Source organism: Ochotona princeps, chromosome 15 (assembly GCF_030435755.1).
Source record: "Ochotona princeps isolate mOchPri1 chromosome 15, mOchPri1.hap1, whole genome shotgun sequence".
Classification (NCBI taxonomy): Eukaryota; Metazoa; Chordata; class Mammalia; order Lagomorpha; family Ochotonidae; genus Ochotona; species Ochotona princeps.
In genome coordinates, this window is record NC_080846.1 from 350,005 (window position 1) to 367,290 (window position 17,286).

The 17,286-nt window shown below is 65.6% G+C and overlaps 3 protein-coding genes across 4 annotated transcripts; all 3 read left to right on the forward strand.

Annotated features, from left to right (window-relative positions):
• The first annotated feature begins 946 nt into the window (after positions 1 to 946).
• Positions 947 to 5,036, forward strand: MAPK11 (mitogen-activated protein kinase 11). Of its 2 annotated transcripts, XM_004589410.4 has the most exons (12): positions 956 to 1,185; positions 2,445 to 2,574; positions 2,658 to 2,716; positions 2,799 to 2,910; positions 3,080 to 3,109; positions 3,194 to 3,241; positions 3,325 to 3,439; positions 3,700 to 3,771; positions 3,920 to 3,999; positions 4,300 to 4,378; positions 4,504 to 4,677; positions 4,886 to 5,036. In XM_004589410.4, exons 1-12 carry the CDS (start codon positions 1,070 to 1,072, stop codon positions 4,963 to 4,965), a joined length of 1,095 nt encoding a protein of 364 aa, XP_004589467.2. In that variant the 5' UTR covers positions 956 to 1,069; the 3' UTR covers positions 4,966 to 5,036. The 2 variants fall into 2 exon arrangements, 1 of the variants encoding a protein (XP_004589467.2); XR_009246710.1 differs by lacking the exons at positions 4,504 to 4,677; positions 4,886 to 5,036 and adding an exon at positions 4,455 to 4,467 and having other exon boundaries at positions 947 to 1,185; positions 3,700 to 3,999.
• Positions 5,037 to 6,637: 1,601 nt separating this feature from the next.
• On the forward strand, positions 6,638 to 11,909 carry MAPK12 (mitogen-activated protein kinase 12). The gene is made up of 12 exons (XM_004589411.3): positions 6,638 to 6,852; positions 6,923 to 7,052; positions 8,379 to 8,437; positions 9,092 to 9,203; positions 9,276 to 9,305; positions 9,430 to 9,477; positions 9,744 to 9,858; positions 9,960 to 10,031; positions 10,169 to 10,248; positions 10,323 to 10,401; positions 10,490 to 10,663; positions 11,524 to 11,909. The coding sequence occupies exons 1-12, from the start codon at positions 6,728 to 6,730 to the stop codon at positions 11,601 to 11,603; spliced, it is 1,104 nt and encodes a 367-aa protein (XP_004589468.2). The 5' UTR covers positions 6,638 to 6,727; the 3' UTR covers positions 11,604 to 11,909.
• Positions 11,910 to 12,635: 726 nt separating this feature from the next.
• On the forward strand, positions 12,636 to 17,217 carry HDAC10 (histone deacetylase 10). The gene is made up of 17 exons (XM_058673722.1): positions 12,636 to 12,745; positions 12,811 to 12,945; positions 13,100 to 13,196; positions 13,341 to 13,438; positions 13,522 to 13,626; positions 13,789 to 13,857; positions 13,965 to 14,091; positions 14,430 to 14,495; positions 14,592 to 14,651; positions 14,723 to 14,812; positions 14,895 to 15,001; positions 15,224 to 15,568; positions 15,650 to 15,734; positions 16,042 to 16,133; positions 16,237 to 16,293; positions 16,539 to 16,617; positions 16,759 to 17,217. The coding sequence occupies exons 1-17, from the start codon at positions 12,687 to 12,689 to the stop codon at positions 17,215 to 17,217; spliced, it is 2,130 nt and encodes a 709-aa protein (XP_058529705.1). The 5' UTR covers positions 12,636 to 12,686.
• Positions 17,218 to 17,286: the final 69 nt, after the last annotated feature.

Sequence of the window (17,286 nt, forward strand, 5' to 3'; positions counted from 1 at the left end):
CAGGTCTCAGTATTCCCGAGTATTGGGGGTAATTACCCCCAGAATGGGGTGCAGGCAATTACTCTGTGTGGGGCTGCAGCTAGTGGGACCTGAGCATAGCTCAGCTGACATGAGCCAGCTACCATTGCGTACCCCTCACTGGGTCTCCCTGGCCAGTGGATCATGAACCCCTCCTCTCCAGGGAGGGGGCCCAAGGCTGAGCCACCCCCACAGCTGGCTTCCAGACTGGACTCTGCCCCCTACCCTGGGAGGAGTAAGGGAAGAAGGGACTGGTCCGCCAGAACCCCACACAGTGGGGCCCAGCTGGTCTCCACGCTCACACTGGCTTCTATCCTGGGGCACCCAGGGTCCCTCCAATCCCCGAGAACAGCAAGGAGCTGTGGGCGTCCCATGACCTCTCCACATGCGGAGTAAAGTCAGCATCCCACAGCACACATGTGTGCGAGTCCACTGACGGCCACAAGCCGAGCTGGGGTGGGAAGTACGCATTGTGCACCCTAGCCCTGGCATGCCCGACTCCCGGCCTTTCCAGTGGAGCCTCCACGCGCCAGGGTCCGCCCCAGGCCTCAGGCCCAGGCCCAGGGCAGCTTGGTCAGGGATGCTTACCTTTGACCACTGACCCTGCATGCAGCACATGGCACACGGCTGGGTTCCTCCTCTACCGTCCAGGGCGGGGCCTCTGCGGAACAGCCTCCGGGGTGTCTGGGTGGGCTTCGTGGAGGGCAGAAGGGCACATCTGGGGTCCACACCACAGGAGGGGCCCAGGGTCGCCGCTGTCCCTGGTCCTGATGGGTCTGGCCCACGTGGGACCCCGACAGGTGGCGCCGGTGCGCCTGGGCTTCACCCTCCGGGCTTGCCCTTCGGTTCCCACTGGAAGCGCCTGCGAGATCTCTCCTGCTGCCGCCGGCTCTCCGCCCTGCTCGACTCCGGCCTCCTCCCGCTGTCAAGCCGGGAAATCCGCCCCGCCCCGCGCCCCGCCCGCCGCCCCCGCCGCCCTCCACAGGCTCTGCTCCCGCTCGAGCTCCGGCTCCGGCTCCGGCATCCGCTCCAGCGCGGGCCTGGCCCGGATATGTCAGCCCCTCGCGCTGGCTTCTACCGGCAAGAGCTAAACAAGACGGTGTGGGAGGTGCCGCAGAGGCTGCAGGGGCTGCGCCCGGTGGGCTCCGGCGCCTACGGCTCGGTCTGGTAGGGGCGGGGTGCGGCCGGGAGCGGGCGCCGGGCGGGGCTGAGTGCGCCCCGCGTTGCACGCGGGGTTGCGGGCGCGGGGAGGGGCCTGGGTCTGTCTCCGCCTCCGAGTCCTGCGCAGAACACGGGGATGAAGGGGGTTGAGGGGGCGTCTTCCCGCCGTGCCCCAATCTTGGGACGTCACAGGGCTGGCGGGAGGATCCCCCGGAGATCTCGAGTGTCTGAGCGCCCACCGGGATCCCGCAGTCCTGCGTCCAGCGGATGCCCCGCCTCCGTGCTATTGTTGAAACGGAGATCCCTGGAATGGCCTCGGATTTCCCCGGGGTTCTGCCCGTCCCTCCTTTTCCATCCAGAGCCGGGACCAGACGCCCTCTGCAGTTCTGAGAGGGTGCCATCCATGCCCCTGCACAAGGAGCCCCGCGATGGGGGCTCAGACTCCGATGCCTGAGCCCAGGGCTGGGGGCCCAAGGAACTGGCCTGGACCAGGTGGATCAGACAGTCTCGGCAGGGGAGGGGGCCCAGGCCTTTGTTTGGAAAAGGAAAGCTGGAGATGGCTTAGGGTGAGCAGGGATGCTATGGTTGTATATGCTGGCATGCTGTCACTGGTGTGGACACTGGCACAAGTGTGTACGCTAACAGGTATCTTCACAGCACCCTGCCAGGGTCAGGTGGCCGCTGTCTGTTGGTGGTCACAGTGGGGCAGGAGGGAGCGTGAGGTGGGCAGCTGGGGGCTGGGGACAGGGCGCGGCTGCCTCCAAGCTCTGCTGGCTCAGCAGGCTAGGAGTGGAGTTTTCAGGCACCAGGACGAGTCCCAGGGATGCCAACACTGGTCATTTGGACCATTCCAGCACCGGCGGGATGATGAGCAGCCAGCGTCTTTGGGGATTCTGGGGATGTCAGGGCCCTTCAGTGGGACCTGGGTTCCCGTTGCACCCCAACCTTCCGTGTTTGCTCAGGTCCACCACCAAGGCTGGGAACTGACCAGGTGCCAACTCTGTAATTCAACTGACAGCTCAGATGCGACTAGGCCAAAGGACCTGCGGTTCCTCACTGCAGAGTGATCCAGTCAAGCCTCCTGTGGGTTAGACTGGGGCTGGAGGGGAAGACAGATGAACGCCCACATGGTCGGGTGTGGCAGAGCACACACTGTGGGGGTCCTGCCGGGGCTCCTGACCCTCCTGGCTGAGCCCTGAGCCCCAAGGCAGGGACCTCATCCCAGGCTGGTGCGCCCCACACCGCCTCACTCGCGCACCTTCCAGCTCGGCGTACGACACGCGGTTGCGCCAAAAGGTGGCGGTGAAGAAGCTTTCGCGGCCCTTCCAGTCGCTGGTGCACGCGCGCAGGACCTACCGCGAGCTGCGGCTGCTCCGGCACCTGAAGCACGAGAACGTGAGTGGAGGGCCCGGGGCGGGGCGGGCTGGGGTCGGCCGCAAGCTGCCCGGCGGCTGCCCGGCTGCTGCCCCGCCCCGCAGGTCATCGGGCTGCTGGACGTGTTCACACCGGCCACGTGCGTCGAGGACTTTAGCGAAGTGTGAGTGCCGGGGGCGGGGGGCCGTGTTCGGTCGCGGGCGGAGGGGCTGGGCCTGATCGAAGGCCCCCCGGCCCCGCCCCAGGTACCTGGTGACCACCTTGATGGGCGCCGACCTAAACAACATCGTCAAGTGCCAGGCTCTGAGCGATGAGCACGTGCAATTCTTGGTGTACCAGCTGCTGCGCGGGCTGAAGGTGGTCCTGGGCGCATGCGGGAGCTGGCGGTGTGGGCGGGGCCGAGGTGGGGTCCAGGGCCACGGGGCTGGGTCGAGTTGGGGTCCAGGGTCACGGTGCAGGGCAGAGGTGGGGTCCAGGGACAGGCACTGCTGACAGGCACCGGAGCTCACCACCTCCTTCCCTGCAGTATATCCACTCGGCCGGGATCGTCCACCGGGTAGGTGTGGCCGGGGCGGTGGGCGGCCTGTCCTGGCTCTTGCCAGCACCGCCCCTGCACTCAGACCTCTGCCCGCCCGCACAGGACCTGAAGCCCAGCAACGTGGCGGTGAATGAAGACTGTGAGCTCAGGGTGAGCGCTGGCAGGCCAGGCAGGCGGGTGGGCGGGCCGGTGGGGGAAGGTGAGGGCTGCTGAGGATGCCTGGTCATTCCCAGATCCTGGACTTTGGACTAGCCCGCCAGGCTGATGAGGAGATGACTGGATATGTGGCCACGCGCTGGTACCGCGCCCCGGAAATCATGCTCAACTGGATGCACTACAACCAGACAGGTGCCGCTGGCCAGTGGAGCCCCGGGTGCCCAGCCTCAGGGGTGGGGGGCAAAAGGGTGAAGCTGTGGAGGTCTTACCCAGCTTTGGGGGGCCCACATTCAAAAACAGACTTTCCCAGGGACCTTTCAGCCCATGTGGTAGTCTCACCAGCTCCTCTCCTGCCCAGCATGGGCACAGAGGAGTCCACTGAGCTGGCTGCTGCCCAGCTTCCGGAAGTGCCTGGGGTGGGCAGGCTGATGGCCCCATGCCTCCCCTTACAGTGGACATCTGGTCTGTGGGCTGCATCATGGCCGAGCTGCTCCAAGGGAAGGCCCTCTTCCCAGGAAGTGACTGTATCCTTGGCCTAGGCAGAGGGCAGGGTCAACCTGAGGAGCCCCACACCAGCATGGGGGTGGGGGTTCCCATGTGTGCTCTGTCCTCAGTGGTCAGAGAGCAGCCCTGGGCAGGGAGGGCCACCGGGCTGCTTCCTGAACTGGGCAGATATCGACCAGCTGAAGCGCATCATGGAGGTGGTGGGCACGCCCAGCCCTGAGGTCCTGGCCAAGATTTCCTCAGAGCACGTGAGTCCTGCCCAGCATGCCCTCCGCTGATTGGGCTGGGCACCGTGGGGAAGGCCATCATGGCGGGCTGGGGCAGTGGGGTGCACAAATGACCCTGGCCAAGGCCAGATGTTGGGGTGGAGCCAACTGCAAACCCAGCTGTCAGAGTGTCAGGGCCAGGCAAGGACCCACAGGCAGCTGGAGCTGCAGCCCAGTGTTTCACCCAGGAGTGAGCAGTACAAGGCCCACTTCCAGGCAAAGCCCCCACCTTGGCTGGGACTGAGCAGCCCCAACAGGCCTGTCTGTGTCCTGTGCCTGTAGGCCCGGACCTACATCCAGTCCTTGCCACCCATGCCACAGAAGGACCTTGGAACCATCTTTCGCGGAGCCAACCCCCTGGGTGAGGACTGACCCTGGGCCGAGGGACCCTGTGGAGCCTGGGCAGAACTCACAGCCCCTCCCTGGCCCCCGTGCAGCCATAGACCTTCTGGGCAGAACTCACAGCCCCTCCCTGGCCCCGTGCAGCCATAGACCTTCTGGGGAGGATGCTGGTCCTGGACAGCGACCGGAGGGTCAGTGCGGCCGAGGCACTAGCCCACGCTTACTTCAGCCAGTACCATGACCCTGACGATGAGCCTGAGGCCGAGCCCTACGACGAGAGCGTGGAGGCTGCAGAGCACACTGTGGAGGAGTGGAAGGGTGGGTGTGGGGGCTCCTGGGGTGGGGCCGGGTGCAGGGCTCAGGGCACCACCGGAAACCTCCCCACTGCTCCCCAGGGTCGGGTGGGCAGAGGTGGATGTGTGCAGCCAGCCGAGGCCTGGGGAACTGGGGGACTGGGGGACTGGGGGACTGGTGGGGGGAAGCCAGGGCAGGGACACAAGCTCACTGTTTCCCTATTGGCCCCTAGAACTCACCTACCAGGAGGTTCTCAGCTTTAAGCCCCCGGAACCAGCACAGCCACCTGGCAGCCTGGACATGGAGCAGTGATGGAGGGGGGCTTGTGCCTGCCTCCCTCTGTCTGCATCACCCCAATTCCACGACGGGGCAGGGGGTGTCCCTTGGGGAAGGCATACCAGAGCCCCCAGGGACTCACAGGGAGGGTCTTTGTGGCTCTCTGGATCCCAGAATTGGCAGGGTCTCTATCAGGTGCCAGGTCAGCACCTTGTGTTTCCCTGTGGCACACGCATGTGGGCATACATGGGACCCTGTGCTGGAGGGGGTATTACAGATCAGGTATTACAGATCAGGGCTCCCTCCCCTCAGTTCCTGATGCCATGTGAGGTGCTGAACTCAGCATTCTCCTGGGCCCGAGGTTCCGGACACATGGGGGACTGCAGGCTGGGAGCCCCGGGCCCGTGGTGGGAGCTCCACCCTGGATGCTGAGACGGGCAGCATAAAGACTGTACTGGGATGTCGACACTTCTACTTGGGTTGATGGGGCTGCTGCCTCTCTCTCTGCTGTGTTTGTGGTCCTGAGCCAGAGATGTGGGGTGCCCAGCACAGGGCTCAGCTGTCCCCCTGCTCCCGGGATGGAGCTGACCGAGGAACACTTGGACGGAGTGTATGGCATGGGGCCCCTCCCCACAAGGACCAGGGGCATCTGAATGTCAAGTGCCTGCATTGGGGTGCACAATAAAGGGTTCCCGTGCACTCGGCTTGGTTCTACCGCCTGCTGGGATGGCCAGCCTGGTCCCTCAGGCCTCCAGCAAGACCCGTGGTCCCCTCTGCTAGCTGCTTGTTTTCCGGGAGGGTCTGAGAGCCCAGGTGGGCTGATGGTCAGCGCAGGCAGCTGGCAGGCACCATAGCCTGGGAATCTTTGCCATCCCGTGGGATCCCCCTCTGACCGTCAGGTGGGCGGCTGCCCTTGCCCTGGGTCTTCGGGGCTGGGACTCCAAAGGGTGGCCTTCTGATGGCCTGGTCAGCAGAGCCTAGAGACCAGGATGGCGCATGTCCAGCACTGGGGGACACAGCCCATCTGCAGACCCAGGTCTGCCATGGGACCCTCACTAAGTAAGTGGAGAAACATGGGCCCCCTGCCTGGGGTGGCCACTCCTGCACCTCTGGTTGCCCACAGTGGGGAGTGCTCCAGCCCATTTCCAGCTGCAGGTGCAAAGCTGCTGGACAGGGCATGGAGGGCAGGGCAGGATCCAGGTTCTCTTTAGAGCTGGATAGGGAGGGGGGTTTCCTTCCCTTCCCCTCCCTCACTTCTGGGGCAGGCACACCTCTCAAGATACAGGGGGACAAATGGGCCATGCTTGGAACAAGCACCCATCTGTGGGCCTGAGGGTAGAAGCGGGGTGCTGTCCTGTCTTTCCAGTTGGGAGCTCTGGTCTGCGGGCATTGGGCATTTACCTCTCCACATGGAAGCGGGAAATGAGGCAGGGCACGCCGCGGCCCGCAGGGACCCTATACATGGGGATGGAGGGTTGGGCATGGGGTCAGGTCCCCAGGGCGCCCTGACCCCCGCGGGTGGGGGTGGGTGCAAGGAGCGCAAGGCCAGACAGACCCTGGCTCAGGCCTCCAGGGACGAGCCCGGCGCAGCAGTGCGCCGCTCCCTTCCCTCCCGGGCTCCCTTCCCTCCCGGGCGGCGGCCGCCTCGGATTTCCGGAGGGACCAGCGGGCGGGGGCGTCACGTGCGTGTGGCCCGGGGGCCGGTTGGTCCGCGGGCGGGGGAGGGGTCGGCGGGGGCCGGGACCGGAGGGCGCGCGGGGTCAGGGGTCCCAGGTGCTGGGGGCGGCCTTGGCCGACCATGAGCTCGCCGCCGCCCGCCCGCAAGGGCTTCTACCGCCAGGAGGTAACCAAGACCGCCTGGGAGGTGCGCGCCGTGTACCAGGACCTGCAGCCCGTTGGCTCGGGCGCGTACGGCGCCGTGTGGTGAGCACGGGCCGCGGGCCGGGCGGGGGTCGGCAGGCCCGGCCTGGCCGCTAAGCACTGCGCCCCGCAGCTCGGCCGTGGACAGCCGCACCGGCGCCAAGGTGGCCATCAAGAAGCTTTACCGACCCTTCCAGTCGGAGCTGTTTGCCAAGCGCGCCTACCGCGAACTGCGCCTGCTCCAGCACATGCGCCACGAGAACGTGAGTCCGCGGGGTCGTGTCGAGCCCCGCCGGGCCCGCCTCCTGCCGCCGGGACCCTCCCACCGGCCTCGGGTCCCCCCGCCCCACCCGGGGCGCGTGGGGCGCACAGGGCGGGGTTCCCCGAGGAGGGTGGCCAGCACACGGCCCTGCACCCTTGGGCCTGCACCCTTGTTACCTTGCCGTCAACATGGGGTGGGGGAGGCACAGCTCCTGTCTCTCCAGGCAGGGTTCCCTGGGGCTTTGGGGTCTGCCCCTGCCAACCACCAAGTCAAGCTGGTCTGGCCCACAGGGTTGCCCCGTCTCGGGGCGGTGGCTCCGGCGGTCAGTAGACGTTCTGGTCTCTGAGGTCAAGGGGGCTGCCAGACCCCTGGGAGAAGGACACTTGTGTCCAGGCAACTGACCCCTGGGTTGTTGGCCACTTCCACACTGGGTGGCCCTGGTGAAGCCCCATAGTCTCCACGACCACCACATCTCCCTGGCCCAGGGAACACCCATTGTGGGGTGCCCTCAGCCCCACCTGGGCCTGGTCTCAGCATGCCCCCACTGGGACTTAGCACCCTGCCTGTCCAGTCAGGGGCTCGACTTTCCCTGATCCACCTGTGCTCCTGCTGTCCCCACAGGCTTCCTGAACCACCTGCAGGTCTGCCAGTTGGACCTGAATGCCTGGCTCAGGGGCTCAGGGGCTGCAGGGGCTGCAGGGGCCCCAGTCCTGCCCCCTTGCTGCCCTCCCTGGTTCAGCTCCCTCCGAAGTGAACCTTACCTGGTTGCATCTTCAAGGCCTTACTGGCCTCCCTCCACATGTCCCTCGGGCTCTGCTTTCTGTTGGGCCACCTTGCCTGGGGACCCTGCCGCCAAGTTGCTGTCCCCACTCTGGCCTGTGGCTGTGGTACCTGTCTGCTGTCCCTGTCCCCTGCCCTCCAGGGCTGGCTGTCACTGTGTCGTCACTGTTGGCAGAGGCCATGGCTCCAGAAGGGCCTGCCGCATGCTGACTCTCCAGGGATCTGCCCCATCCTGGTCCAGCAGCAAGCGGACAGTGAGAGGAAGAGGGGGAGGAAGGGCCAAGGGCTGGGAGCCCATGGGGCGCTCAGAGCCAGCCCGGACTTGGGGCTGCCCCTCCCCCAGAGAATCTCAGCTGTCACTGTGCAAAAATAGCTGTGCATGTGTGTGCAGGTGCCGGACGGGCTAGTGGGGGCTAGCCTGTGTGTGTGTGTCTGTGTGTAGGTGCCAGGGCCAGGCTGGTGGGAGATGTGAGGACAGCTGCAAGGGGTCTTGCCCAGCGTCCTTGCTTCCTCCGCTGCCCCCCAACCTGGCCCCCTGGTCCCGCAGGTGATCGGCCTACTAGATGTGTTCACACCGGACGAGAGCCTGGATGACTTCACAGACTTGTGAGCACTGCCAGGCGAGGAGGGGGGCAGGGGCACCGGCTCAAGGCTCTTGGCTGGTAGGGGCCCTTGCCCCATAGCCAGGTTGGCTGCTGCGACACAGCCTGTCCACCCCATGTCCAGACCACTGTCCACATGCTCTGGGTACATGGGCACTGCCCTCCCAGGTATGGCATGGATGCTGGGGCCATTCCTGGCAATGAAGATGTAAGCCTGGTTAATAGGCAGGTCCCATGCTCTGGACCCTGGACCACGTGTGTGGCCTGTAACTGGAGCTACTGCCCTTGGCCAGTGGCTGGTGGAGAAGTGGCAGGGAGGTCCCTCCTGCTCCAGCCCTGGCCGCTTCATTCTGCTGTGGGCCCAGAGCCCAGGACCAGGCCTGGGAAGAGCTGCAGAGGGCAGCAGGCTCCTTGTCACTGACAGCCCAGGTCAGTGTGTCTTCCGGGGGGCAGCACCTTTCACCTGCCCAGCCCACTCTCCGGCCACCCCGACGCTGCTCCCAGTCTTCTGGTTGAGAGTTCAGAGTGGGCTGTGTTTGAGGGTGGATGGGGACCTGGGTGAGACTGACGGGTAGGACCCGGCGGCCAGTGGTGGCCAGGTGCCACAGGGTGCCCATCCAAAGGGGCAGAGTGCCTCAGGATCTGGCCTTCTCTGCAGCTACTTGGTGATGCCATTCATGGGCACTGACCTGGGCAAGCTCATGAAACATGAGAAGCTGAGCGAGGACCGCATCCAGTTCCTGGTCTACCAGATGCTGAAGGGGCTGAAGGTGGGAGCTGCTGGTCTGGTTGGGGGCTTGGGGCCCTGGGCTCTGGGATGCTGACAGCTGCTGTCTCCACAGTATATCCACGCCGCTGGCGTCATCCACAGGGTGAGTCCTGAGAGTGGGTCCTGAGGGTGGGGGCTGGGCACCTCTGCCCTTCCCGGAAAAGACCCCCGTCGGTGGTGCCTGGGCTCTGGGCCCTGTGTGTGCTTGGCCCATCCTTCTGCTCCAGGACCTGAAGCCTGGCAACCTGGCCGTGAATGAGGACTGTGAGCTGAAGGTATGTGGCCTGGCCCTAGAGGGAGACCTGCACCCCCAGGCCTGGGAAGGGCTGGGCAGTGCTGCAGGGCACAGCATCCTCCATAGCACTTCCCAGCTAGGGCAGTCCTGAGGAGGCCCCTTTGATGGGAGAGGGCACAGGAGGGGCTTGGGGAAGGTGGTGCAGCCCTAGCCAGGAGCTCCTGGGTCGCTGTGGGTGTTGCTTGCTGCCTTGGGCCAGCAGTTGGGCTGGTTTCTCCATTCCTCCTGTTCGGTTTCTTCCCGCAGATCCTGGACTTCGGCCTGGCCAGGCAGGCTGACAGCGAGATGACCGGTTATGTGGTGACGCGGTGGTACAGGGCTCCTGAGGTCATCTTGAATTGGATGCACTACACACAGACAGGTAAGAGCCTCCCGAACTGTTGACTCCAGCTTGCTCCTACAGCCAATGGGGGCTGGAAGCTGGGGATGGGGGCGACAGGTGCTGACGGCTTCCCCTCTCAGTGGACATCTGGTCAGCGGGCTGCATCATGGCCGAGATGATCACGGGCAAGACGCTATTCAAAGGCAATGACCGTATCCTCCAGCTGTGGGGTGTCAGGGTGCGGGTGGCCCCTGCTCCCCGTCCCCGACCATGTCCTCCAGCTGTGGGTGTTGGGGTGCGGGTGGCCCCTGCTCCCCGTCCTTGAGGTGTGCTCCTGAACTCAGGCCAGACCTGGACCAGCTGAAGGAGATCATGAAGGTGACTGGGACACCACCGGCTGAGTTTGTGCAGAAGCTACAAAGTGCCGATGTCAGTGGGGAGTCGGGGGTGAGGCCGGCCAGGCTGGGGTGGGGGGCCACCTCTCACCTGGTCTCTCCTGACAGGCGAAACAGTATGTGCAGGGCCTCCCTGCGTGTGAGAGGAAGGACTTGTCCTCTGTGGTGACCAACGCAAGCCCCCTGGGTAGGGCAGGATGGTGGGGTGAGGCAGGACCAGGGAGTGGGGTCTGGGAGGCTGGCCTGACACCCCTGCCTCTCTCACCTCTGCCCAGCTGTGCAGCTTCTGGAGAAGATGCTGGTGTTGGACGGGGACCAGCGGGTGACGGCAGCTGCGGCCCTGGCCCACCCCTACTTCGAGTCACTACATGACACGGAGGACGAGCCGCAGCCTCAGAAGTATGATGAGTCGTTTGATGACGTGGACCGCACCTTGGATGAGTGGAAGAGTGAGTTGTGCCAGGTGCCCCCACAGCAGGCACCCCCACACGTGGCCAGGCACACAGCCTGTCCCTTAGGTATCCCCACAGGTAGTCAGGCACATAGCTCCCACCCGGGTACCCCCACACGTGGCCAGGTACACAGTCTCCACCCAGGTACCCCCACAGCCAGCCAGGCACACAGCCCCCACTCAGGTGCCCCCACAGGTTGCCAGCCACACAGCCCCCACCCAGGTGCTCCCACAGGTTGCCAGCCACACAGCCCCTACCCAGGTGCCCCCACAGCCAGCCAGGCCAGAGCAGAGTGCAGGCCGAGTAGAGTGGGACTCCCAGGTCACCAAAGCCAGAAATCTGTCCACCTGGAAGTTCCTCTGTACGCTTGTCCCAGGGCCCAGCGTGTTCCCGCCCGGCCACCTGGAGGTCCCTGTGCCCGCTTGTCTCAGGGACCAGCCCATTCCCGCCCGACCAGCAGAGGTCCCAGGGCCCAGCCGGTTCCTGCTCTTCCTGGAGTGCTGAGGCCTTGGCTCCATGAAGCTGTCCTGGCTGCAGAGCCTTGCTGGTCAGCAGCATGCAGTGCTGGGACAAGTCGCAGGCGGATCCAGGCCACAGGATCTGCACCCCAGGGTGGGGGTGGGAGGAACCCTCCATTCCCAGCACCCCCGACAGCATGTTCCTGCTGCCCGACAGGAAGCCACAGACCACAGACCCCTCCCCGTGGTTGCCACACACACAGATCATCACGACTCCTGGCTGAGGCGTGGCCTGACGTGGGAAAGTTCACTTGGGCTGGGGCGGTGTGGGGTGAGGGCTCGGCTCCCTGGCCCTCAGAGCCCAGGCTGAGGTTTACTGTCCATTGTCTGCCTTCCCAGGTGTCACTTACAGGGAGGTTCTGCGCTTCAAGCCCCCGAGGCAGCTGGGAGCCAAGGTCTCCAAGGAGACGGCCCTGTGATGACCCCCACTGGACCTCTGCTGGGGCTTATGTCCCAAGACCCCCCAGGATCTATGGACCTCTGTGCTCCCTTAGCCCCGGAGGAGCGTCCAAATGCAAGCTGAACACATCCTGGGCTGGACTTTGAACACAGGAACCTCTGTGCTGGCAAGGGTCAGGCTATGTGCTGACCTTGGAACCACAGATGCCCAGCCCCCGAGGAGCAGGAATGCAGGGACCCTACTCTGCCTGCACCCCACACTGTAAATGGGGATTTGGCATGCCCAGGGGCCTGGAAGGGAATAAATGTGTTTGGGCCTCCCCGTCTGGCTGTGCAGCTTGGCTGCAGGCACCTTAGTCAGGGCTCCGTCCAGCCCTGGTCCCCAGGCTGTGCTGGTACACCTGGAGCCCCCGAGATGGGGCTTTGCCATGTGACTTCCATCATTGCCAGGCTCTGAGCCAGGAGCCAGGCCAGGTGGGGTCTGCACCCACAGCACCCCAGCTCTAGCCTGCACTGCCCTCTGCAGGCCGATGGTGGTGAGGGAGGTTACACTGGTGTTCCTCCACCCTCCTGGGCTATGCCCTCTGGGCACAGGCAGGTAGCCCTCCAGATGGGGCCAAGGCCACCCTTGTGGGCATCTGGCCCTCCACCCTTGGGCCACTGTCCACATCACAGAAGTCCACAGTTGCAGGACCATAGCTTGGCAGATGGCTCCAGGAACCTCTAGGGGTGCCCAGAAAACCCGTTGGGGGTACCCCGACTTTTGGCCAAGGCCTGAGGACCCCGTGGTGTGCACTCGCACTTAATTCACCCTCCACCCCTCGTGGACTTAACACTTTCCCTGCCTCCATCGCGTGCTTGCACAGTCCAAGCTGCCAGGGTGCTTGGGTTTGCCCGGAGGGTGGGACCGGGAACGGGGCGGAGCCCGGCCCGAGTCTGCGGAAGCGGGAAGTCACCGAGGGATCCCGCTGCTCTGTGCTGGGCGTGCGCGTGGTGTGGCAAGGTCCTCCAGCGGGTTGGTCGCTCTGTGGCGGCTACCCGGCCCGTGCCTGCGCCTGCACCCGCCCGCCTCTCTCGAGCTCGCCCAGCGGCCTCCGCCGGCCATGAGCACTGCGCTCGTGTACCACGAGGACATGACGGCCACGCGGCTGCTGTGGGACGAGTAAGTGCGGCCCGGGCGGGGGCGGTGGGGCGCGGGCTGCGCGCTGAGCTGCCCGTCTGCCCCAGCCCAGAGTGCGAGATTGAGCGTCCTGAGCGCCTGTGCGCTGCACTGAGTGGCCTGCAGCTGGCCGGCCTGGAGGACAGGTGCCTGCGCGTGTCTGCTCGTGAGGCGTCAGAAGAGGAGCTGGGCCTGGTGCACAGGTCAGACCCTGCCTGGGACCCTGCCCGGGTCTGCAGGGGTCTTGTCCTACACTCCTCCCAACCTGCTGCTTTGCTGTCAGGTGCGAGGGGTGGGAAGGTCCCTGCCCCCTGCGCCTTGTCCACCTCAGCAGGTGATGCCTTCTGCCTGTTACAGTCCTGAGTACGTGGCCCTGGTGCAGGGGACCCAAGGCCTGACTGAAGGAGAGCTCAAGGTGTTGTCTGGGAAGTTTGATGCTGTCTACTTCCACCCGGTGGGTGCCCTCTCTGCACCCCCATCTGGCTACCCAGCCAGTGTCCCTGGGGCCAGACCCTGCATATGCCTGGGGCCCGGCAGCCTGGTGTCCATGGGGGCGTCCTGGGCAGCAGGAGGCTGAGCTGCATGCCTGCCCCCTCAGGAGACCTTCCACTGTGCCCGGCTGGCTGCAGGGGCTGCGCTGCAGCTGGTAGACGCCGTGCTGACAGGGACAGCACGCAATGGACTGGCCCTGGTGAGGTGAGGTCCGCCCCTTTCCCTTCCTTTGCCATGTCCTGTGGTCATGACCCCGATTGTGTCCTGGGCTCTTCTCCTCCCCGCAGGCCTCCTGGGCATCACAGCCAGAGGGCAGCAGCCAATGGGTTTTGTGTGTTCAACAACGTGGCCCTGGCAGCCCAGCATGCCAGGCAGAGGCATGGGCTGGACAGGTGTGTGCCAGCTGGACTGAGCATGAGGGCAAGGGGGTACAGAGTGGGCCTGGCTGGGGTGTGGGGGCAAGGGGATAGGACAGGTGTGGCCCGGCTGAGTGGGGGCCCAGTGACTGTGGGGTTGGGCAGTGTCCCCATCACGCCCTGGCCGTCTGTCCCCAGGATCCTGATCGTGGATTGGGATATCCACCATGGACAGGGCATTCAGTACACCTTCGAGGATGACCCTGGGTAAGCCCTGGCCGGCCACAAGTCCAGTGCAAGACCCACCTTGTGCTCGGCAGGAGCCATGGAGCTGTCCTAGCCGCTGACCCCTGATCCTGGCTACTTGCCTGCAGCGTCCTGTACTTCTCCTGGCACCGCTATGAGCACGGACGCTTCTGGCCCTGCCTGCGAGAGTCGGATGCGGATGTGGTCGGGCGGGGGTCGGGCAGCGGTTTTACGGTCAACCTGCCCTGGAACCAGGTGCTGCCCTATACCCGTCCACATCCCCTGGGGTGGGAGCTGCCCTGGGCGGGGCTGTGCCCTGTACCTGTCCACATCCCCCGGGGTGGAGCTGCCCTGGGTGGGGCTGTGCCCTGTACCCGTCCACATCCCCCGGGGTGGGGGCTGCCTGGGTGGGGCTGTGCCCTGTACCCGTCCACATCCCCCAGGGTGGAGCTGCCCTGGGTGGGGCTGTGCCCTGTACCCGTCCACATCCCCCGGGGTGGGGGCTGCCCTGGGCGGGGCTGTGCCCTGTACCCGTCCACATCCCCCGGGGTGGGGGCTGCCCTGGGCAGGGCTGTGCTGACATCTGTCTGTAGGTAGGGATGGGGAACGCCGACTACGTGGCTGCCTTCTTGCACGTGCTGCTGCCACTGGCCTTTGAGGTGCCTGCCCCGCGGCTGGGGGCTTGTGGGGGTGGATGTCTGCGGGGGTGCAGTCCAGCCTCTGCCTCACCCCTCCCCACCTGACTTGGCCTGCAGTTTGACCCTGAGCTTGTGGTGGTCTCCGCGGGATTTGACTCAGCTATTGGGGACCCTGAGGTGAGAGCCTGGCTGCGCTGGGAGGGGCTGGAATCCCGGGGCCCAGGGGCCACATGTGCTGTTGGTTCCAGGGGGAGATGCTGGCCACCCCGGAGTGCTTCGCCCACCTCACACGGCTGCTGCAGGTGCTGGCTGGAGGCCGGGTCTGCGCTGTGTTGGAGGTGAGGATGGTGGGTAGTGGGCCTCAGCAGGGTCTTCCCGGGGAGACCCCTGCCAGTGACCTGCCCCAATCCCACCCCCAAGGGCGGCTACCACCTGGACTCCCTGGCACAGTCAGTGTGCATGACAATGCGGGCGCTGCTAGGCGACCCCATCCCCCCTCTGTCGGGGCCCATGGTGCCGTGTCACAGGTGCGAGGGGTATGAGGGGCTGGGGGGCTGTATGGGGGTAACAGGTGCGAGGGGCTGGGGGCTGTATGCGGGTAACAGGTGCGAGGGGCTGGGGGGCTGCATGGGGGTAACAGGTGCGAAGGGCTGGGGGAGCTGCACAGGGGTAACAGGTGTGAGGGGTATGAGGGGCTGGGGGGCTGCACGGGGGTGGAGATTGGGTCTCACTGCTGCTTCTCCCCACAGCGCCCTGGAGTCCATCCAGCGTGTCCGAGCAGCCCAGGCTCCCCACTGGATGAGCCTGCAGTCCCAAGGTGTGGATGGGCAGGCCTCAGCTGGGCTACCATGCTGTGCCTGTGACCCCTACTCACCTCCAGAAGCAAGGCCCTCCACTCTACCACCCAGCAGTCCTGCGTGTGAGCCGGTAGCAGTTGTCCCAAGCCCTCTCCTGGACAAGCTGCAGCCCTGCTCCCCACCCCCCATCCGAACAGCCGTGGCCCTGACTGTGCCAGATACTGCCCTGCTCCTGCCCCCAGGAGTGCTCCATCAGGTGGGGTCAGTGCCGAGAGAAGAGACAGAAGCCTGGGCCAGGTGAGCAGGCAGGCTTGTGGCGGGGGGAGGACGTGGGAGAGCCAGGTGTGGCTAACGGGTGTTGCTTGACGACCACCGCAGGCCACGTGAGTCCCTGGCCCAGGACGAGGCCTGCACTGTGCTCGGCAAACTCCTGCACCTCTTGGACGGGATCCTGGACGGGCAGGTAGAGCCAACTGCCTGGTGGCGCTGCCACCCTGGCCTGTCTAGACGGCTGGGTGCTGAAGACACATGTGGGGGTGTGTGTGTTGGTGTTGGCCAGGGTCCCTGCCCAGGTCAGCCTCGGAGACAGGGGCTGTAAGTGTCCCCTGGCTCCTTAGCCCCTCACACAGCAGGGAACTTTTGGCAGTGGGGCAGTTGGGCCCCAGAGAGGCAGGATTAGGGTCACCCACCACCACATGACCAGGGTCCATGGAGAGGGAGGAGTGTGGCTATGCCCTGGCCTGGGCTCCACAGCCAGCCTTTGTTCCCAGGTGAGCAATGGCCTAACACTCATCCCTGGCCAAGCTGTAGCAGCTGCCCTGGATGTGGTCATTCGGCGAGCTCTGTCCCATGGAAGCCAGAGGTATGTCCCCCATCTCAACCCCAAGGGCAGGGCCCTAGCTGGCCAGGAAGGAGCCCTCTGGGAAGGATGGTCCTTCCTGGTCTAAGGTTGCGTCTCCCTCCAGACTGCTGTGCCTGGCCCTGGGGCAGCTGGATCGGCCGCTGGAACTCGCTGACGATGGGTAAGATGTTGACTCGTGCATGTGCCGTGCTTCTCAGGTCATGTGAGCCGAACCACCCGCCCCCGCCCCGGGGAAGGGAGGACGGAGGACAAGATGCAGATGAAGGACTTGGTGCAGCTGGGACGGTGCCAGTCAGGCCTTGAGCACCGCAGCCCCGCTGCCCAGGCCCCGGGGTGAAGTGGTATCCAGGCACAATGGTGACATCCTGCCCAGCCCTGGGGTGACACAGTGCTTTGTCCCTGAAGGAGGACTCTGTGGCTCAGCATCAAGGACCAGGCAGCGGCTGCCCCATCCCCGTTCCACATCTGCGTGCCACTGCCAGGGGTGAGTGGCCAAGCCCCATGGCGGGGCAGGCCGTGGGCTCCTTGCTCACTCACACTTGGCAGCCCCGAGGCTGGGCGGTGGGGCGGTTCCAGTTGGAGGCGTCCTCTGGACCAGGGCCTAAGGCCGGCTGCTGCCCCACAGACAACCGGTGGGTTCCTGAGCTGTCTCCTGGGCCTGGTGCTGCCCCTGGCCTACAGCTGCCGACCTGACCTGGTGCTGCTGGCTCTGGGGCCCGGCCATGGCCTGCAGGAGCCCCGGGCCGCTCTTCTGGCAGCAGCGTTGCAGGGGCCAGCAGGGGGCCGAGTGTTGGCCCTGGTGGAGGAGGTGAGACCTGCCGTGGGCGGGGAGGCAGGCGGGCAGCGGGCAGGACCCTGTGCACCTCCGCCTCTGGCCCAGGAATGCTCTCCGCAGCTGGCCACGGCCCTGGCCCTCGCGCTGCACGGCGCCGCGCTGCCCAGCCTGGGCCCGTTCTGCAGGGCCTCTCCGGAGGACAGCCGGGCGCTGACGCACCTGCGAGGGCAGCTGGAGCCCCGGTGGGAGATGCTGCGGGTGTCCGGCGGGCCGCGGCGGGAGCCGCGCCCGCTCAGTAAAGCTCGCTGAAAGCAAAGTCCGTCTCCGCCTCTGCTTGAGCCCCGGGGGCCGCGGGCGCCATGTCCACGGGCAGAGCGG